We start from the raw sequence: 21,579 nt of genomic DNA on the forward strand, positions 1-21,579 counted from the left end.
AATCGGATTACACACATATAGAGAGAGAGAGAGAGGGGGGGGGGGGACGCATAAAGTTGGAGTGTGATACCAACAAATTGGAGTGCGATGGTGAAGGTATGTTTCCGCAATTACGCTACCATGGACCTACTATATAGGTCCATGCCCGTACAGTTTTAAACACGAACTTCTCATCTAAAGTTCACATTTAAACCAAACGAGGACAGACAGTGAAGAGAGGACGTCCTCGGATCATTGCTCACCACAGACTTTATCAAACCACACTATGGAGAGAAGATGTCCTTTAACAAGATATGTTAAAGGACATCTCTGCTTAAGGACATCTTTGCTTAATGTAAAGATGTCCTCAGTTATAAAGTGAAACTTAAATTCATATGATACTCAGTTGACCGCTTAAAATCATGTCCTCAAATTCTGTCATTAATTGTGTGTATGTGTGTATGCAGAAAATGAAACTGAGAGGATGGGCGAATACAAAATACGTGATCATGGGTCTAATAAAATAAATAGAATGATATTTGCTCTCATCTCTCACCTAAAGAATCAAATCAACATTATTTATGTCCCATACTCCATCCGTTTTTATTAACCTTTCTACTTCTCTGCATTGTAAAAAAATTCATCCTCCCCCTGTTCCCTCTCCCATCCATCCTCTGTTTTATCCTTCCACACCTCTTCTCCCTGAGAGCGTAGAGGCGCGGAATGATACAATAGCGGACGGATGAAAATATTATCTTGTTGAACTGAAAATTTAAATGCAATACTTCAGAATTCATCAAAAATAAGATTTTTTCAAAATAAGAATTTGATGGTTTTTTTTCTTCAAAAAGTGTTTTGCACGTCTTTGTTAATCCATGGACCTACTACTCTAGGTCCATGGTTAATCTTACATGTCATTTTCTGTCTGGGTGCCCCTTTCGTTTTTTAATACCATAAACATGATAATAGCAGGTATTTTTGCTGGTTATGATACCTTATTTAGTTAATTCAATTGACAAGACATTACGAGAAGTCAAAAGACACAGACGTCGCCCTCTCTCTCACACACACACACATACACACACACGCATCAGTGAAGTCTAACTACCACTTCCCTGTATGCACCCACGCACCCCTCTACACATACGGACCCTCCACACAACGTCCAACGTCTGAAATCTTTCTACGAAGAATGGATCAGCAAAAACTGAAAATGTTGAATTTTAACGTTCGCAATATATATCATGCAAGAAAATCTATACAATATTGACTTTTAAAAAACGTAAAAACTTCAGTTGTTGAATGAAAACATATTACAACAATTAATGTAAATGTAACAACATTACGTAGGAATAAAGATCCTGCTTTCGGTTCCCTAATTTGCATACAACCTGTGTAAAATATAAAATTCCATATTTCTCTTTCCTACATATACGATCAGGATATTTTGAAAACATTGTTTTCAGTGATTTTTTTCTCTGTGATCGAATAAATTTAATTTGATTAAACAACATGATTGAACCTGCATTACATACATTCCTTGAAGGCGATTTAAACCGTCAAACTTTCCATTCTTAACGTAAAACAAAGACATTTGCTTTGAATTGATGCAATGGTCCAGCTCGCAAGCCATGCAATGAATGAATATGGTTGTGATACAAGGGCAGATAATTTGATATTACGTATATTTCATGTATTTGAATGACAAATGTATAGAACAATGGCAAATAAAGAAAAGCCTATACTTTTGAAACATGTTAATCCTATGATGAAGCGCTGTAATCATGGTAGTAATTTGGTATTTCGTCAACGATTTAACTGTTTTTGTGAGCTTGAGCTTTATAAAAAAAATATCTTTAAGCGATATAAAAGGGGAATACATGGCTCCTTTTCCATGCGAGTATGGCGAGTAAGGTCAGAACGGGGAATGGGGATTTTTGTTGGGAGGGGGAAGGGGGTATTATCTATGCTTAAGCTATAATCAATCAGTGTTAAATCTCAGTTGTCACATTTTCTTGAATGCAGTAAACTAATTATTTTAAAAATCAAACATATCACATATCTGTATAATAACAGTGCAGATTTATACAGCGCATCCATAGTGCAAAGACACCCGTGGCTCAGCAACAATTCTCTTGTATACAACCAAGCTGCAAGCATAAAAGCTACACTATGCAACAATTACTCTGATCGTATACAAAAAGAAAAAGAAAATATTCTGCTCGTATATACAATTTCCTATCATCCCAATGCTGGCTACATTTCAGTCTATATTCTTATTTGCAAGTTTACAATTGTGAACTACTTCGCAATTTATTATTGCCAACAGAGTGTTGGTAGGACTTTCCCCTATCAAGTTGATATATTATTTATCAATACAAATCAAATTGAGCAGAAAACAGTACACATAGCCGAAAATGACACCAAGCCTTTTGCACTATTCTATAAAAACATTGAAACAGCAATCTTTATAAAAAAAATTAAGACCAATTGGATATAGTTTCATATAACTGATTTCAAGTTTCAAACTATAATATATTTAGGAAAGCTTAAGGTCATCTCTCCTTTGCTGGTCTGCCTACATTATAGTTAACCACCATCTAAATATTTTACTAGTATACGAACAAAGTAAAAAAATACTTTCCCAGAATCAACATTTTGCAGGTAGCATTTTACAGCAAACTTTCATATTCTTGGATACATAAGTTTTGTGCTGATAATATCAATAAACGTTTTTACTCTAGTTAAAAAATAAAACATAGGAATGCCATTGGATATTTTCGTTTATTAATAGGAACCATTTACAGACATGTTTATGTGGAAGCATTGTGGTCTAAAGAAAATAATTATTTCTTTTCCATTACTTTGTAAGTGTGTATTGTAAGTATATTGGACATATCTGTTGTGACAGATTTAACCCTGACTTACCCAAAGAGAGAGAGAGAGAGAAAGAGAGAAATTTTGTAACCGATTTGTTCGCTTACTTCATTTTTACTTTCATGTCTCGGCGAGCAAATTTTGAGACCAAATTCGTATGCGGTCACGAAATTACACAAGAGCCTCCCATCAACGTCGAGAAACATCTCATGCAACCATTTTTGTGGTATAAATATCTAGTTCAATATATGACAACTTTCGATAGAGGTTGCTCCGGATATGGTTGTGGTCGTATCCACTGGGCATCGTCTGCATGATGTGTGCTGGGGGCGTCCTTGGTAGAAGCCTGGCGGGCAAGGTCGGCAAGGAAACAATCCACTCTTGGAGAAATGCCCGGCTGGACAAAACTCTACAACAAAAAATCGCAGTAATTGTATTTAAGCTTGACAATCTACTTGGAAAGGAACCCCCAAATTTCATGATCCTTCGAAAGTAAGTTTTCACAACAAAGATTATGAAACATTACTTTACAAACTTCAAATTTGTAACATTCTAAAGACAGGTTGTATTATATTTTGCCTTAAATTGTAATTGCATTATCGAAAATTTGGAATGAAATAAATTATTCATCAATTAATAACTCACTTAATTATTCAATCAATCAATCGATCAGCTCATCAACCAATGGAATTGACGTGATGTGAATATGATTGTCATTTGATACGTATGTTCTTTTTCGATATCATATCATGTTATTCTACAAAATGGTGCATGAGTGACGTTACAAACACGTTACCCTAAAAAAAAAGTTTTGCACGATGTGTCAAGAGAAGACTACATAGATGACAAGACAAAGTGAAAAAATAGAACTGGCTGATTTTGAGATATCGAGTACACCAAAATTGATCAAAAAAAAAAAAAAAATGCATGACGAAAATTCTGACAAATTAGGTGGTCCGTCGATATCGAACCGCATAAATATATTAAAATCTGCGTTCATAAAACATGTGTAATCTGAAGGAATAGTTTTACCCTTGCACTGCTTAGCATCCGTAGCTCCCTTTTCGATGGTTGATGTATCTTCCCTGCACGGTTTGCATTCATTTTGAGCCTGCTTATCCTGATAGAACCCTAGATCACATGGATTACAGATCTTGGTGGCCATATCAAGATAATACCCAATAGGGCAAGGAACTGCAGAGGAGATTTCAATCCCATAAACAAATAAAATTATTACTTTATTCGAGCTGCATGATATACATATATATCGGGCTTTAACTATACCATTGTAAATTGACATCAAAGAAATGTACATCTGCTTCAAAAGATGTAATTCCAAGAAAAAAATCTTTAATAGAAAAATTAAATCTCTAAATAAAAAAAAAATCTCTAATGTACAAACGGTAATTGCAGAGATCGAAATAAAATGTACGTCCTCAGTCACCATTGTCTTCATGTATTAACATGTAATATAATTAGTCTTGCAAAAATGTAATATTCGTGATTTTTTTCTTTCAATCTTAATATCGTCGCCTGTCACGAAAACGAAATAATTTTCTATATTTCAAGAAATGGCTCACAAACCTGTAGATACATTTTCGTCTTATCACATCTCGAAAAACGGGGGAGGGGGGGGGGGGGTTGGTTAAATTCGGCACAAGTACTAGTGGAGAGCCCCCCCCAAAAAAAAAAATCACTGCACTAGACATGCTAGAGAACTACTTATCTCTACTGAAAGGGGAATTTAAATTTGAAAATTATCGGACAAAGAGTAAGGAAGCTCTGAACGTTTAGAAGTTGTAAATATTGGTAATCACTATACCCATGGAAACTTCAAGTTTGCTGCAAATGTGATGCCGTAGCGATGTCAGACAAGGACTACTCTTCCGTGTACTCCAATAAATAAAATGGCTAAAACGTAATTTTTCCCAAAAGTTTTATTTCAAATTGTATTTTTCTTTCATGAAGACAAAACAAAAATGTATACTACTTTAGTATTTAGATTACTGCCCCAGGGTAATGGGTACTTAAGACATGTAAGAGAAAACCACAAATCCTTGATAATTACGTATATGGCTTATGGCAAAGGTGTCCTTGCCCCTTGTCATAATTTACTTACCCAGTTGCCAATTTGAAATCTGCATAGTCTTAGTGATCTCAATTTTAGAGCAGCTTTACTTTATTGCTTGTCCAATTTCTTTCAAATTTTCACCATTCTGTTTAATTTATTTTTCTCATTTCCAACACATTATTTGGCCAAGGCTGGATACCCCTTTAATTGAACGAAATAAAAGAGGCCATTTTGAATATCTTGTTTCCCTAATTGTCAACACCGCTGCACAAAATATCGATTATTGGGTCTTGGAGGTCGTGGAATGAATTTCCAAGGTTATTATTTTGATTTGAAAGATTCAAATTCTTCTTACCACATTTGAGGTCAACCTTGTCGAAGTAATGTCCCTCGTCGCAGCCCGCGTCTGCAGAGAGGATGTTCGTCTCTGGATTATCTTTCTTATGCATGATATTTACAGGCGCATCGCCCCCTTTCCTTTCGGCCATATTATCCTAGAACAATCAAAATAGCAATACTAATCGTTGTATGCCTAATGCAAGCTGTAACTATGTGTAAAAATAGTCATTTTTTCACTTCTGTATTTCGTATTATAAGCGGAAGAGTATTCCCATCATCAGACTAAAAAAAAACATTGCAAATGGTTGGAAAGGAATAAACCCATTTCCCCCAAGTTTGGTAATGGGGAAAATACATAACTGAAATATTAAAGCAAAAAATATTCAGAATGAAGAATTCAATATAAGCTTCACTTCACAACCAAATCCAATTGTGTTTAATGAAGACAAATGCAAAGTGTTATTTAAAATATACGAATGATATGTCAGGTCATATGCACCATTTACAATGCTTACATTGACATGCCAGACGGTCACTTTGCTATGCATTAGAACTTATGCATATGACGTAATGATCTCAAACCGCTCTCCCTCAGAGGGTAAATTAATGTACGGGTCAGCGGAGTTGTCAGATATGCACCGGCAGCTTCTAACCCCCAACGCACACAAGGCAATGGCACTGATCTCTAAGATGGCGGGGCGATCACGTATTTTGCATAAGGTCTATAGTCAGCACTTTACATATGCTTATGGTAGTTCGCAATCTGCCATATGTTGGATGGATTTTTTTTTTCATCGAAAAATAATTACGAACATTTCATCAAAATATTAATGTTAAAGTATACAAATCCCAAATTATTTGAGGATAATTCTTATACTCTGGGACGATTTTTTTTTAATTTATTTATTGTTATTATTATTATTATAATTTTTTTTTTTGGGGGGGAGGAATCTTAGCCATACTTACGACAGAAATACGTGCAAATGGTCCGTTGTCTGAAATGTGGCGCCTTCTGCGATCGCTCCTTATTCCACAAGAAACGTTCACATTCTCCACTGAGCACTGGTCATTATCTTCACAAATATACCCGAACTCACTAGCCTTTAAAATGTCAAGGAATCCTTGGGCTATCGTGTTTACACTGCTGTCCTCATTCTCGGAACACGGGGAGGGGTAGTAAAGGGTCTCGGGAAGAAAATTCTTCGACGTGCTTCTTGGCTTTTGCTCTAGATAAAGTAAAACTCATGGGTATACTACATGTATATGGCCCAACATTGCTATAAATAGGTAAATAAATAAGACACCTAAACAAACAACAACACTGAAAATCGGACGTGAGCTCAGAAATGAATGACAATGCAAAGATTGCCTAGTTTCATTCAGCGGTCATATGCACAAAATGATGGTATGCAAATTAGGGAACCTATGCTTTCACATCATCACTATTTCTTTTGAAGAATTTGATTCTTTTTGTTTTTGGGGGAGGGGTAGGTTGATAATAACATTTCCTCTCTATTTAGAAAGATAATTAAACATAATGAAAATTTTAAATGATTGTATTCCGTGATGAACTTTGCAACAGCTCATGCAGGATTGTGACTTCATAGACATATGGGTCACGTAAGGTTAGCGATTAATCACCCGCTTGATTTTCGCGACTAATTTTTACTGAAGTCAATTCAATCGATCGTTTAAAAAAAAGAAGATCTACGACGATTGCTAAGCTTTGTGTTACGAACCCCTGGGTTAATTCTTCATGTTAATTATAGCCATACCTTTCTTTCATACAAATTTAATTTTACGTCATAGCATTGAATCACTCTTATCAAATCGTAACCGTATACCAATATGTATCCAATTATTTGGGGGGAAATTTTTTTTCAGGACGTCTATATATTATAAATTTTGTGTGCATAAAGTGTTTTTCCATAAATTGGTGATTATGTGAGATGTATTTTTTCTCACTTATTCGCTAGATAATTCATCGCTAATGCATTTGTAACGTTTGTATTGGTTCCCTTTGTATTTTACATCGATGTTATTTATAAAGTTCACAGGATTCATCATATGTTCAGGTTAGAGTAAAAACAATGATTATATTCCCCCAATAAATATGTATGCAGAAAATAATTCCTATTGAATCGCAAATATTTACCTGAACAACCTGGTACTTCGCTGTGAGGACTCCAATCACCAGAGGTGCTGCATATGAACATTTCAGTCCGAGGAGCTCTTCTTGGAATATCGTAGCCCTTCTCACAGAGCATACTGCAGAACTGGCCATAGGCAAATATGTCACAGGCCAGTGCCCCGTTCTCGGGAGGGTATAATTGTGGGCACCTGCTAACATCTGTGAAATAATCACGACAATCGTCTCACACAAAATTTAGAATACATTAAATATGCCGAAGTATATATATATATATATATATATATATATATATATATATATATATATATATATATATATATATATTGTTATATATAAGAAGAATTGTAAGAGAAATTACATTTCTTTTATTTATATATTTTCTATTTAAGGATATCCATAGCCTAGAATGAAAAAGTACATTCCAGACCGTGTTTGTAAAAGTTTTTGTTATGCAGGCCTCTCGCCTATTTAAAGGCCAAGGAGTTTTATTTTTGAATAGGGTAAGGCAGACAATAGGATCCAAGTAGTAGTAAAAAGAACAATAGGCTTAGCTATGTTGTTAACATGTTATTCATCGTGCTTCAACATCAGTTTCATCATCGCCATCATTGTGAATTTTAACTTAAGGAATTTTCGCCAGCCAACTTGGATCTTATCTGTATTATATACTGGACTATCATAACTGTGAACTATAACCCTGGATTGTACATCGGACACTTCAAGAGATTGATGTAAGATCATTGTTTGGTTTTATTTTGTTTAAGTACATGATTTATTTACTGTAATAAAAAAGGAAATAAAGTTTAAATTTTAAATCTTAATTTTTTATTGTTATATATATATATATTAGTCGAGAGTCAGAATTTTGTCATGTCTATATTCATTTCAGATCCGGAAATTCAACAAATATAATGAGACACAATCCACCACGTTCCATTAAATCAAAGTTTACTGAACAATATCCAACTTGACGCTCTGTTGAGTATCATATTCCATATTTGTAGTACTTTGCGAGCCGAAATAGATCAATATACAACAATTCCGAATTCTGCAGCTCACATAATAGTGGTAGTGGAGACAATGTTTATTTTAAGTGCATTTAACAATTAGCTCAATTGATTCCTGCTTCATTCTATTACATGTATTTGCATTGCTGAAAGTCATCTAACCATGACGTAAGTTGTACTTACGTACGGTCTTATATATAGAAGGATTGGATGTGGTCTCATATTATTCATATCATGCAAAAATTTGTAACAAAACTATTTTTTCCTTTCAAAGTGTTCAAGTCTTTTGTTTTTTTCGGGGGCTCACTATGCCACTGGAAGTTTGATGCGAAAGACTTACATGTGACATCAAAATCCATTTTGCACTCTGACTGTAGACCAGTTTCGGGATCGGAGACATAACACGTGATTTCATGGTGTCCCACTGGTAGTGTTACCGGGCTATCTGGAACATCACACGACAACACAAGATCAATACCTGGAATAGGTGAGTAGGAAGGGTGTTCATATTTAACCTCTGCAGTTCCCTCAGTTGCAATTACCTCACCGCCAAGTGGACATGATGTTATAACTGGTTGAACCTTATCTAGACAACAACAAAAAGAAATTGGGAAGGGAAATAAAGGGCTGGCTGGAACAACAGATTTCAGCTGTAGAGGAAATCGCGTTAGATAAGAGGTATTATAATAAACATTTTTCTTTATCTACTGACAAAATTCACTGACGGAAAATGGGTTTATGAGAATTTATATTGAATGCTCGCGAGTGACGTTACAAATTTGACGAAAATTTATGACAATGGTTCTATGATTGATTTTCACCGGGTTTTTGTTATAATCTAGATCTTGTCTTCTTTCTCATAACCAGACATTGCCTACCCCAGTGGCGCTCCTAGGATTTTCCAGGATTTTCGTCAGGGAGTGGGGGGGGGGGGGGGGGGCAAAAAGGTCTTTCAAGCTCGTCAGGGGGGCAGGGATACATGCATGGGTGGTGGCTTTGCATGGGTGGTGGCACGTCAGGGGGGGGGGGGGCAGACTGCCCCTCTGCCCCCCCGTAGGTACGCTAGTGCCCCCCCCCCTTTGCGTGAGAAATATGCCCATAGTAAAAGTTAAGAACATCGATTACTACTTGGGAAACTTATCTCGAACTTGACTGATATCGGCAGAACCACAACACTTACTCGTTATGTCGACTATGAATACACAAGACACACTATTGCCCGCCTCATCGGTGAATGTGTTTGTACACTTCGTATCAGATGTGAAGTTGTATGGAGACTTTAAATCGGGAGGGTCGGTAGTCATCAGCGGATCTGTGTCAAAATTATCGATTGCTCTTGGGTTGACGAATGTAACCTCTACACCCCAAAACTTAATGCGATCAACCCGAAGGGGAGACTGTGGGCAATCCAATATTGTAGGAGGAACTTCATCTGCAAGGAAATTGAGAGACATATTCTGCAATTTACCTACCACCGTATTGAAATGGGAGGGCAACTAACCATTCTTGATGCTTTAAGAGGTTTATTCCTCACCCCCAAATAAAAATATAGGTCTTCATTGAGTATGATAAAACAATTCTCTTGACCTAACATGAGTTACGCAATCCGGCAGTCCTTGTAACCTCTGGTGCAATGAATATACTGTACGACTGACAGAGCAAGAGTACTGATACGACACTGTTTTATATAATAAAACAAGAGGCCTACAGTGAAAATATCATGCGTGATATAAAAAATAACTGCTCATTTAATTTGTACCTTTCTGTCCGGCATTTGAACTGGAATTCCTCATTTATGAACTGGTTAAATGGTAACCGAAAAGATTGTATTTAAGATTTTACCTTTGCACGGTATTACTGATATATCCAGTTCTTGATCCCATTCTCCTTCGCGGCATGTGAATGACTCGTAATCTGTATCCAATGTAAGGAGGAAGTCACAGCTCATGGTGCACACTGTTCCATCAGGTACCATGTCAGACCCGGAACAGGTTGACGGAGAGAATATCACTTCATCGGGAACAACAAGAGGTGTGCAACTAGTCGCTGCAAGAGTAATTATATACAGCAGTTTTCTCTTTAGAAAATGAATTAATTATCAGTGTTGTATGACTCATACTCAGGCTCGGACTCTAATGTGCGGGATTCGGACTTGGACTGTCAGACTAATGGGCCCAGTCCCAAGCGAGTCCTAAATGAGTCCTTGGATTTAAAAACCAACTTTATACCAATAATATGGGACTGAAGATCTTCAAATCCAACTATATACCAAGTAGGTGGACTGAAGACATTCAAACTCAACTATATACCAAGTACATGTACGCAGGACTGAAGATCTTCAAATCCAACTTTATACCAAGTATGAAGGACTGAAGTTATTCAAACTCAATTATATACCAAGTATGTAGGACTGATAAACTTCAAACCGAACTATACACCAAGTATGTGGGACTTATCGAAGATCTTCAAACCCAACCGCATAATAAGTATGTGGGACTGTAGATCTTCAAACCAAATTTATACCAAGTATGTTGGACTTGAGAACTACATCAGCTACAAACTGACAAAGATTGGAACATAGTTATATTATTTTCATGGACCAATCGGTGCGATACATGTGTGCATCTGCTCAATTCAATTCATCAGAATGCTTATTATGATAACTAGGCAAGGAAGCATGCATTTTTTTAATATGGTCTGATTTATCATTGTTGGTCCGATAAACTCCCTAACTATAAAGCTAGGGAGTATTCGGAAATTGGGAGTACAATGATGTTAAATTAATGTCTGACGTATAAGCCATTCTAGAATGTAAAAACCCATTTAAAACGTATCACTGTGAGTACGTTTATGAAAACTGCGATAATTCAATGATGTCGGTCTTACTTCGGCAAACTGGTTCATCCTCATAATGCCAGTAGGTATTGGATCCATCAAATTCACAGGTCGCAGTAGAAGAACCCTCCAAAATATACCCTTCAGAGCATTCGAGATGGCATGCAGATCCATGGATCATTTCACATTCATCTAGTAGATAGCCGTGTTCAGGAGGGCTTAAGGTTTCGCACTCCCTCGCTGGAAGATAAGTATATTTTTTTCATGATATACTTTAATATTACATTTACATACCGAGTCATAGAAAATGATTACGAGCAAAAGACGGCAATAGCAAATAAAAATGATATCAAAATATCTATTTGAGCGATGCAAATAAGGCAGATTATTAAGAAAAAAATGAATGAAAAGGAGTAAGAAGAGCGAGCAGGAGGAAAATAGAAAGAGAAGAAGAAGAAGAAGAAAAGAAGAAGAAGAAGGACGAGAAGAAGTCTATTGATGTTAAACTATGAATTATCAAAGGTGACATAAATTTTAATACTTCATAACCAATCTTAAAATCAAATTTGGCACTCAAATTCTTACAAAGCGTATGGAAGTAATACTTTAATTTGTACACCACTCAAACATGAAAAACAGTCCAGCAAACTTAGACGCATACCGCTCATGCAGTTAACTTTCCATAATTTTTACAGAGAGCTAGACCATGACACAGGTTAAATTGGATTTCGGAAACGGGCCATCGCGTTATCATTCATTCGTTTAAGTGGTAATATGGTTTTGGGTGCAGCAAATTGTAAGGATAAGAATTGGGATTTAATAGGCTAAGTGTTAATTTTGCGGCGAGGATTCTACACGCCATGTAACCCTTTCATTACAGCCATAAAGTTAAACTGGAATATAATAAACCATAAACGATAATAGGTTTGCCTTTCTTCTTTACTGGGGAGGTTGAGATGCGTGGGGGCAATGTCATTTGAACCGTTAGACCAGTCGCACTTTGTCCTGTTTACTGTATATGCCTACTTTACAATTTTCTGTACCCTACATAAAATACTTCTACCGACCTTTTGGGGTGCAATGTTGCACCCTAAGTAAGAAAAAGGTGTACAAATGCACCCTTTGTATTATTTGCACCAATAAATCAACCGTTAAAGGTGCAACTTTAAACCTCTTAAGGTGCATAATACTTGACGCTGAAAAAGGTTCCAATTTGCACTTTTAATACATGGTTCACATCTGCACCCTTAAACATGTTAAAAAGGTGCACAAATAATCATATTGTATGCTGCTATAATACCAACCCTAGGGTTCAAATTTCAACCCCCATTTCTTAGTGTGTTTTATCAACTAAAATGTACCTTTAACTTCCAGAGTAAACTGACAAAGACCCTCGTTGCCTGCTTCATCAACAGCACTGCAAGATATAACATATTCCCCTATGGTCATGATCCCAGGCTGTTGGTTACACACCCCTACTAGTTCTTGTGACTGCGGGTGATTGTCTCTTACAACTACAGACCATTCAACATAAGCTGAGTCTTCTCCTCTGTTTACAAAGACTACCATATCTTGTGGACAGTCCTCGAATTCTGGTGCCTGCAGATCTAAATAGGAAAAGAGAAACATCAAAAATAAGCACAAGTGAATCAATATGAAATTATCTGTTGTAATCTTGATTGAATTAATATCTAAGTTAACCTATCAAAAATCTAACAATAACCTCTTCATTTATAATTTTAAGATTGCTACTTATAGTGGCATCTGCTTTTGGTATACGTTTTGTTTTTGTCTTGACTTCACTGGTACTTCTGTGTAAAAAAAGGCCCGATCAACAGCGGGGCACACATACCACACATCTATCAGTTCCGAACCCAACAACACACACTCACCAAGACCCACCACACTCACTACACACGCACCTACAAACGCACACGCACCCTCACCCTCACCCCCACGCACACACACACCCTCACACACACATCCATTCTCATTCGACCTCCCCATCCCTCACCTCCCCCTCCCCCACACACCCATTTCACATTAATGTAGGCCTATATACAGTGCGTTCCACCAATATATATATGTATACACACACACACACACACGGTATATATATATATATATATATATATATATATATATATATATATATATATATATATGTATATATATTGTACATGTATAATTTCACACATTTATATATACATATATATATATATATATATATATGTTCATCATTATCGATGAGTTTCATTACTTCATCGCAAATACCTTTTTTCCGGGACGCACTATAAAGTTGATGTATGGTTCAAAAGAAAGTACACACAAAGTACCAAATAAAATGTTCATTGAGCAATTTCGTGCTGGGAATCGGATATAGGCCTTTTCATGCGAAAGTTTGGCGCCTTTTGAAACCCACCACGGCACCTTTCAAGCACACACACACTCATATCCCTTCATAAGCCCATGCGAACTTCCCATGAGCCACTTACCCACACACTGAACCTCCTCCGTGTTTCCAGACCACGTCTGATCATCGTTACAAGTAAGTTCTCTCAAATTCGGAGGGGCTATTTTGAATCCGGACTGCTCACATTCCAGGGTACAGATATCACCAAAACGTGGATCAGACAAACATGTCTCCGGTGAAATGGCAATTGAAGTGGGCTCCGACAGCACCTCACAGGATATTCCTGGTAAATATAATTATTCACAGTAGCCATTTGCATGTTACTTTCTGCATTAAGTGCTAATTTCTTAAAAAGAATTCTATAAAGATGAATTATATCGAACTGCTGTTAATTCGGATTCGTATTAACTTGTAGCACTTACAACAAATTATACGAATTCTGTTCATTGCAAAAAACAATGGTTGTACAAAAAAATCGAGAGTAAATAACATTTGGTTCCTTCCCTTGCTTAGACGACCATCATAGCTTTCTATACATATATATTTTTTTTGTTTCTGTTTGTTTTTTGCTTTTTTTGGTTGGGAGGGGGGGGGGGGGGGGTCTGCTAGCTGTGGCATGATTGGATGAAAGTTCCAAGAGAGTCCAACATTAGTTCATGATGAAGAGAGGGTAGCGAATATACAGTGCGTCCCAGAAAAAACTATACACTTTTGAAATGGCTGCCAAATAAAAAATGTAGCTCTTTGAGGGAAAGCCAATAAAGACAACTTTCAAATGACACCAAAAAGTTGGAAAACTATTCATGCTTGAGCGAGCACCGCCCACTGAAACAAAGGGTATGAAAATTAGGGTGGGCTGGAATTAGCCTTCCAATTTATGTCAGTTTTTGAGAGGCGAATCCTTTCAAACATGCAAAGTTAAGGGCGTTGTGATAAATTAATGATCAACCGTGACCAGTTTTGGTTGCTTAAGCAAATTTTATGAATTATTAAATTGAACTTTAATGCATGAGTGAACACAAATTACACTTTTTGGCAGCATTTCAACTTTATCATATGTATCTCTTTTGGGGCAGCATTTCAACATTATCATGTGGATATCAGCAATGTGTTCATGGGAGTCGGGAGAATAGGGGGTGAGATAGGATTTAAGTGAGATAAGTAGGTTGATGGAATAAGGGTCAACAGAACATTCAGCCCCCGCCCCCTCCCTCTTTCCCGCCCTCCCCTCCTGTTGAGAGACTGATGGTTATGTTCATGTACGCAAAGTCCAGAGCAGAATGTTGATTTTATGATTAATTTTGAATTGGGGGGCATCAACTTTTTCCTATCATTTAGTCAACAATTTATCAGTAAATCAACTTACTCAATGTGCAATGTGATCAATCAAACATTCATTTTTTTTTTCAATAAATTATTTCATTAATCATCATAATCATTGAATTTCTTGGTAATCATTAAAAAGAACTGACCATCAGCCACCTGTTGGCAGTTAAGTTTTGAAAAGGCTTTTTTCAATCCAGGAAGTGAGACCGAGAGAGAGAGAGGGGGGGGGGGGGGGCTGGGAAATGGAGGTGGAGAGTGGAGGGTACATATGACTTTTAATTTGTAAAATGACAAAAAGAAAAGGATTGCCCTTTTAACCAAGTCTTAGCATACCTCGCCCTCTTGCTTGTAACAGGTACCATTACATTACTCTGACTCTCACGAACACACAAAAGTTTCTGAGGTCCACAAGATGAATATGCTACACTTAAATTACAATTCCTGTTCACTCATGCATTAAATTTCAATTTAGTTACTCATTAAATTTGCCTAGGAAACCAAAACTTATCTCACTCATTAATTTAGCTTAGCACGTTCCAAAGGACTAACCACTAAAAAAAACTGTAAGGCTAATTCCTGCCCAGCCTAGCCGAGGTTAGTCTCTCAAGAAAAAGAGAAGCGGGGGGGGGGGGGGGGGGTGAGATGGAGAGAATGGTTGCTAAATGTTCTGTTGACCTTTATCCCATCAACGTACTTCACCTACCTAAGTCATATTACCCCCTCTTCTCTTGACTGTCATGAACACATTGTTGAGATCCACATGATAAAGACAAAATGCTGCACTAAGAATTGCAATTCCTGATCACTCATGCATTAAATTTCAATTTAATAACGCTTTAAATTTTCACAAACAACAAACTGATCACAACTAATCTTTAATTCACCAAATAACCCTCAACTTTGCAAGTACCAAACAAACAAACCTGAAAGAAATTAGAAGGCTAATTCCGGCCCACCCTAATTTTCATACCCTTTGTTTAAGTGGGCAGTGCTCGCTCAAGCATGAATAGTTTTCCAACTTTTTTGTGTCATTAGAAAGTTGACTTAATTGGCTTTCCATATCTATAAGTATTTTCCCCAAAGTGCTACATTTCTTATTTGGAAGCCATTTCAAAAGTGTATAGTTTTTTTTGGGACGCACTGTATATATGACTCTTCAATTAAAATAATTTCCATCGATTCTAATAGGAATGTACAATGCATAAATATTGAATACGGCGTATCAGTCTCTAATGGACTCCAGAAATAATATCTATATCAATTTCTAGGCATGTACTTTGTATATGGTTATACCATCATGATATATCATTTTACCAATTGCGATTGCGGATTATATCACTTACTTTCACATACAAAGTCTGTCCTAGGCCACACCCCTCCTTCCGAACAGGTCAATGCGCTCTCTCCTTCCCCGGAGTAACCTGGTTCACATAAGAATGTGCAGGTTGTTTCAAAAGTCACAAATTGGTCGTCACAGCCAGGCGCATAAGCAAACTCCGGGACTTGAAGGGGAAGGCATGTCTGTACTGTGATAACGAACCATGGGAAAAGGTAAGCATCCCCATTTTTGTTTTTTAGTTCATTCGACTCCACCATTTCTCGCGCACAGAACGATGACGTAAAAATTTCCCCAGCTTTAAAAATTAAATAACAAGCTTGGTATTAGATACTTTGCGAATTTCAACATCCCAAAATTGCAGTTGGGTAAAAATTAACCCAGGACTGATTAAGAACTCGTCGTCACATTTACCATTTAGCTGTCTTTGCTCCCGACAGAAGAATGAATCCTATGAATCAAAATGCATTGACAATGCAAGTGAAATCACAATGAATTCTTTGTGGAGGGTCGGTGGATCGGAAAAGCAGTTTAGTCCCACGTTTCAGAGCTAACGGAAAATTGCAAATATGTCGTTTGTCCAGAATTACTGAAGAAGAAACTTCTATATCGATTCACCGACAATGACTAAATTTTCATGAAGGGCATTTGACAATATATTTCCTACGTTCCTGAACGCGTCTGTGCAGCTGTTGCGAAATCTCCTAATGTTGAAATGGGATCATTTACTTGATCAATGATGTCTTTCGGGGTACATTATTTTCATTAAATTTCAAGAGGTTATCAAAGTTCAAACGCATTTTTCTCGAAAGGCAGTGTACGCGCTTCTCCCATTTGCGCTTTCTGTCGGATATACACATACTCTCATGTTTGATTCGTTATCGGCAAATACTAAAAAAAATATTTATCACCTTCACGCAATTCATATTTGTAACTTACTTTGGCAGGTTGGCGTGTGTTTGTTCCATGCCGGGGTGCCATCAGATGACTGCTCACACTGTAATGATGACGCTCCCTCCAGATCGTAGCCCCCGTCACATGAAAACGAACATTCACTGCCAATGTAGGGATCATCGCAACCAATCATAAAGCCGTGAAGGGGTGAGTGTAGGGCGGAGCAACGGTGCACTGGAACCATGATTATCAGGGAAGCGAAAGTACAGCAATACAATAATATTTTAAGGAGTTTTAGATCATGACATCTGTATTCGATTTCGTCAAAGAGGCAACCGATAGTAACCAAAATCACCCTCTGAAGGAATGCAGGTGTAGGCTATTCTAAGTTATATTTGCCACATAAATAAGATCTTATATATAACCAGGCAATATTGTTAAACACATTTCGGCAACTGAGGTTCTCTCCGAGAAGGGTTTACTTCCTAACTTTCATCGGCCTATAAGTAATTTTGCGTGATTCTTTAACAGGAAACTACATACGTTTATGCGTTTTTACCCCCCCCCCCAACTTATGTACTCCGTCAAGAAAATATCTCGGAGATAAAAAAAATACCGTATAGGGTTTGCTTATCTCTAGATCAGACCAGGGGGGTGTTTCACAAAGAATTAAGTATGACTTAAGTCGCACTTAAATGCCAACGTGTACATGATATGCAACGCGCGATCTTATTGATAGATACGCATTAGCGCGCGTCTTCATGACACGACCTGACCAATGCGGTCAAGCCTTTCATACCGTACGCAACTCAGTATTTAAGTGCGACTCTAAGTCATACTTAAATCTTTGTGAAACACCCCCCAGGTGATGTTTATTTTAAATTTTCGTCACTTTCAAATGAATTTAGCCAACATTTCTTAAAAAACAAGATATTATACACCGAAAAAATTTCCGAATATCGTATGGTATTATACAATTATTGACTGTTCATGGGGGCAATAGTCGATATTACTGCCCCGAGATGATATTGTTTATATTGATTGATATATGCCGATTATTTTGTTAGCTGGTCAATAGCAAAAATAATGACTTACTAAAATCAAGCCAATCGGTAAATAAAATGATATACATTCATGCGCACAATACAATCAAAATCATATATAATGAAGGTACCAATGAAATGCTAATGCAAGCACCAACTTACCAGTCACTTCAATGATCATGCTACATAATGATGTGAGTGCAAACCCGTCAGTGGCTTTGTATTGTATTGTAGTTGTGCCTTCTGGAAATGTACTCCCTGAAGTATGACTAGGGTCCAACCTGTCGTATATCGTTGAAAAAATACATCTAATATCTATATCACCGCAAAGCTTAAAAAACATACTTTCTTGCAATGTCGTTCCTAAACTTTGACACCTTTTAATCGGGTCAAAATCGCACATTATCACGAAAGAAGAAGTCGAGATTTCCTAAATCTCTGAATATTATGGTATCCAGAGTTTTCAGAAGAGGTCGAGTAATTTGAAGAGACTACTTCATGGAGAATGTGGAGGTGGACTGGTTGAATCTTTTGGATTCTGGGATGTGGTGTGGTCTGTTTGACCAATCAGGGTACAGTATTCTAGTATTTTTAGGTGCTTGGCCCATCAAACCTTTGATCTCGACCACAGCGTCTTCTAAAACTCATATCCTTTTAGACCGTAGATCATCAGCTCTTTCATTACGTACTTTCTTTTTATTTATTAATTTATTATTATTTTTTTCATTTTTTGGGGGGATGGTCAAACAAAAATAAATGGAAGGAGAAAAAATGTTTCTTTTCAAGTAAAGTAATGTGCTTGAAGCAGTTTTGATTTCAGCATTTCTCTTTCTTTACAAATAGCGTAAAATGAAAGCTTAAACTCATGGGACAGCACAATTATTTCTTCTTTACATAAATAAATATATATAACAAAATGAAATATAGATTTTACATCTTTATTTTTCAGGAATATAGGAAATTGAAAATTAAAACCTTGAATTTTATAGCACATAATAGACAAATCAGAAGTTCAGGATATATTCAGATTCAACAGAGAAATTCAAATCCATGTTAAAAACCTACTTTTTTGTTTAATAGCCTTTCCCTTCGCATGTGAAGCCCCTCAGTTTACAGTCTACTGTGAACTATACAATTACTTGAGTTTTTGCTGAAATTCCTTCTATTTTTTTTCTAAGCGCTTAGAGACACGTTTTGTGATAAGGGCTATACAAATAATGTTAATTAATTAATTAATTATTATATGTGTTTGAGCTTCAATGAGACCAGTAAAAGGGTACAAACTATTATGGAACTACCTTGTTAGATTAACTATTCCAGAGTTATCCTGTGGAATGGGTTCCTCGAAGTGCACTACAGCGGTGATCCGGTTAGGTGGAGCATCAACTCCAACTTTGTGGGGGCAGTTCAGGTTGAATGTGGGAGGTTGTATATCTAAACAAAGGGGACAAAGAAAAGAACATAATAATATATCTTACAAATGTGAGATACACCGTTGCAAAAGGCTTGGCGCTGTCATGTTTATTTTGTTGCATATCCTGAACTATTGCTTGTTTTTTTTACTGTGTCTCAACAATAACACAGGATACACACCAGGATGAAGGTTTTTTTTTTATATAATGAACGGGTGTGTTGGCTCAGTTGGTTAGAGCGTCAGACCAAACAAGACGTTAAAAGGTGGGAGTTCCTGTTACCCTGTTTGGCGGTCAACACATAACCTTTACCTGGCGACTTTGATGGTTTTGGTGTGCCAGGTCATCTCTGGAATGAAAACCAAAACCTTTATTTATACGATCAATATAAGGCGAAGGGGGGGGGGGGTAATTTTCCATTTCTACTAGATAGTTTTGTTTCACTAGACAGCCTGAGAAAAAAATCCTCACATACCAACGCAGACTGAATCTTCACTTGGTGCCCACTGTCCGTTCGGACTACACTCCACACTGATAGGACCGTCGAGACGGAAACCAGCTTCACATGTAAAGGTACAGGTGGAATGGAATGGAACAGAGTCGGAAGACTCACAAGAAGATGGCGCTACACTGCCGTAAGGAATGTCAAGTCGAGCTGGACAAGTAACCATTTCTGAAAATATAATGATAGACGTAGAAGTTTTAACTCAATATTAAACCTGATAGGTCTGAACCGTGCCCAATAATAAATGGAAAGAGGACAAGAAATAGTGGACTTTTCCAGTGGATCTTGCAGAGATAAGTATACAGATCACAGAGACGTTGCCCAGGTGTATTAAGTGTTTGATAGTTGAATAATTGTTTTATCACCAGATCGCTATTACGGGATCAAAGGTGTATCCAAAAAGCGAGTGCTCAGTTATGGAAGCCGCGTCTATCAAGTAGTCTTCGGTGCAGCACTCTGTACATTGGTGTGTGTGAAACTGAGTTTCGTTAGACGTGTATTAATCAAATAATTATGATTATTTACGTCTGGACCGACCTTTGACGTCAACATCCGAAAGACGAGACCAGGGGAGTGTTTCATCAACATTTTCATCCGACAAGTTGTCAGATCTGACATCTTTCTCTGATGTTGATTGGCTGAGAGGTACTGTTACTATGGTAACTGTCGGATAAAACGTCCGACAAGTCCTTTCATGAAACGCTCCCCTGGGCTCAAATCTCTGCATTAATTTTTAACTTTCCCACGTAGTTTGGATTACAGGTGTACGCCACACGCCTAGTGTATCACGCCGTGCATTTAAGGAGCATCATTTTACTTGTGACGCGGAAAGACCGGGAGTCGTGAAATACATTACATGTCGCGATGCACAAAGCCATCAGGATAATTATTATATTCAGTGAGATTATGTTGCGCTGACTCTGACCTATACAAATGCCATGTGACGAGAATACCGTTATCGAGCGTCCGCTTGTCGACGGCCCCATGGATTCACCCATTTCGACGAATCAAGTTTTATCATCGGTTCGAAACCGGCTCACCGGGATACGAGACCAACGCCCTATAACTAAGCAACCGCGTCTTCCTCGTGAAAACAAGTACATAAAAAACAACTTATATAGAGGACTGCAGAATATGAAGATTCAGGTTGGTGGTTACCAGTGCATTGGAAATCTTCCCCACTCCAGGTAGTGTCTGCTTGACATGTACGCATACGATTCTCTTCCCCGGTTGGTGTCATATAACCAGTATTGCAGGAGAACTCGCAGGATGTGAGGTAGGCCACACTAGCTTCAGTTGATGGCGAACAATCCAAAAAGCCATTTGTGATGCTAGGAGTGTTACACCTTACAACTGTAAATGGAATTGTAATAAAACGTTAATGGCATTT

The 21,579-nt window shown here is 37.3% G+C and overlaps 1 protein-coding gene across 1 annotated transcript in view; it reads right to left on the reverse strand.

Annotated features, from left to right (window-relative positions):
* Window positions 1-1,196: 1,196 nt before the first annotated feature.
* LOC129274035 (sushi, von Willebrand factor type A, EGF and pentraxin domain-containing protein 1-like) overlaps window positions 1,197-21,579 on the reverse strand; it is a 30,076-nt gene continuing 9,693 nt past the window's right edge. Inside the window, exons 11-27 of the mRNA XM_064108944.1 lie at window positions 21,348-21,542; window positions 20,160-20,357; window positions 19,571-19,706; window positions 18,435-18,553; window positions 17,275-17,463; window positions 16,343-16,525; window positions 13,756-13,956; window positions 12,622-12,867; window positions 11,312-11,500; window positions 10,268-10,471; window positions 9,606-9,857; window positions 8,766-9,011; window positions 7,422-7,616; window positions 6,233-6,492; window positions 5,283-5,421; window positions 3,889-4,050; window positions 1,197-3,265 (exon numbers count right to left, since the gene is read on the reverse strand). Coding sequence (XP_063965014.1) covers window positions 3,093-3,265; window positions 3,889-4,050; window positions 5,283-5,421; window positions 6,233-6,492; window positions 7,422-7,616; window positions 8,766-9,011; window positions 9,606-9,857; window positions 10,268-10,471; window positions 11,312-11,500; window positions 12,622-12,867; window positions 13,756-13,956; window positions 16,343-16,525; window positions 17,275-17,463; window positions 18,435-18,553; window positions 19,571-19,706; window positions 20,160-20,357; window positions 21,348-21,542 — 3,287 coding nt within the window. The 3' untranslated portion in view covers window positions 1,197-3,092. The remainder of the gene's footprint in view (window positions 3,266-3,888; window positions 4,051-5,282; window positions 5,422-6,232; window positions 6,493-7,421; window positions 7,617-8,765; window positions 9,012-9,605; window positions 9,858-10,267; window positions 10,472-11,311; window positions 11,501-12,621; window positions 12,868-13,755; window positions 13,957-16,342; window positions 16,526-17,274; window positions 17,464-18,434; window positions 18,554-19,570; window positions 19,707-20,159; window positions 20,358-21,347; window positions 21,543-21,579) is intronic.

The sequence above is a fragment of the Lytechinus pictus genome, chromosome 13 (assembly GCF_037042905.1).
Source record: "Lytechinus pictus isolate F3 Inbred chromosome 13, Lp3.0, whole genome shotgun sequence".
NCBI classification, from domain to species: Eukaryota; Metazoa; Echinodermata; class Echinoidea; order Temnopleuroida; family Toxopneustidae; genus Lytechinus; species Lytechinus pictus.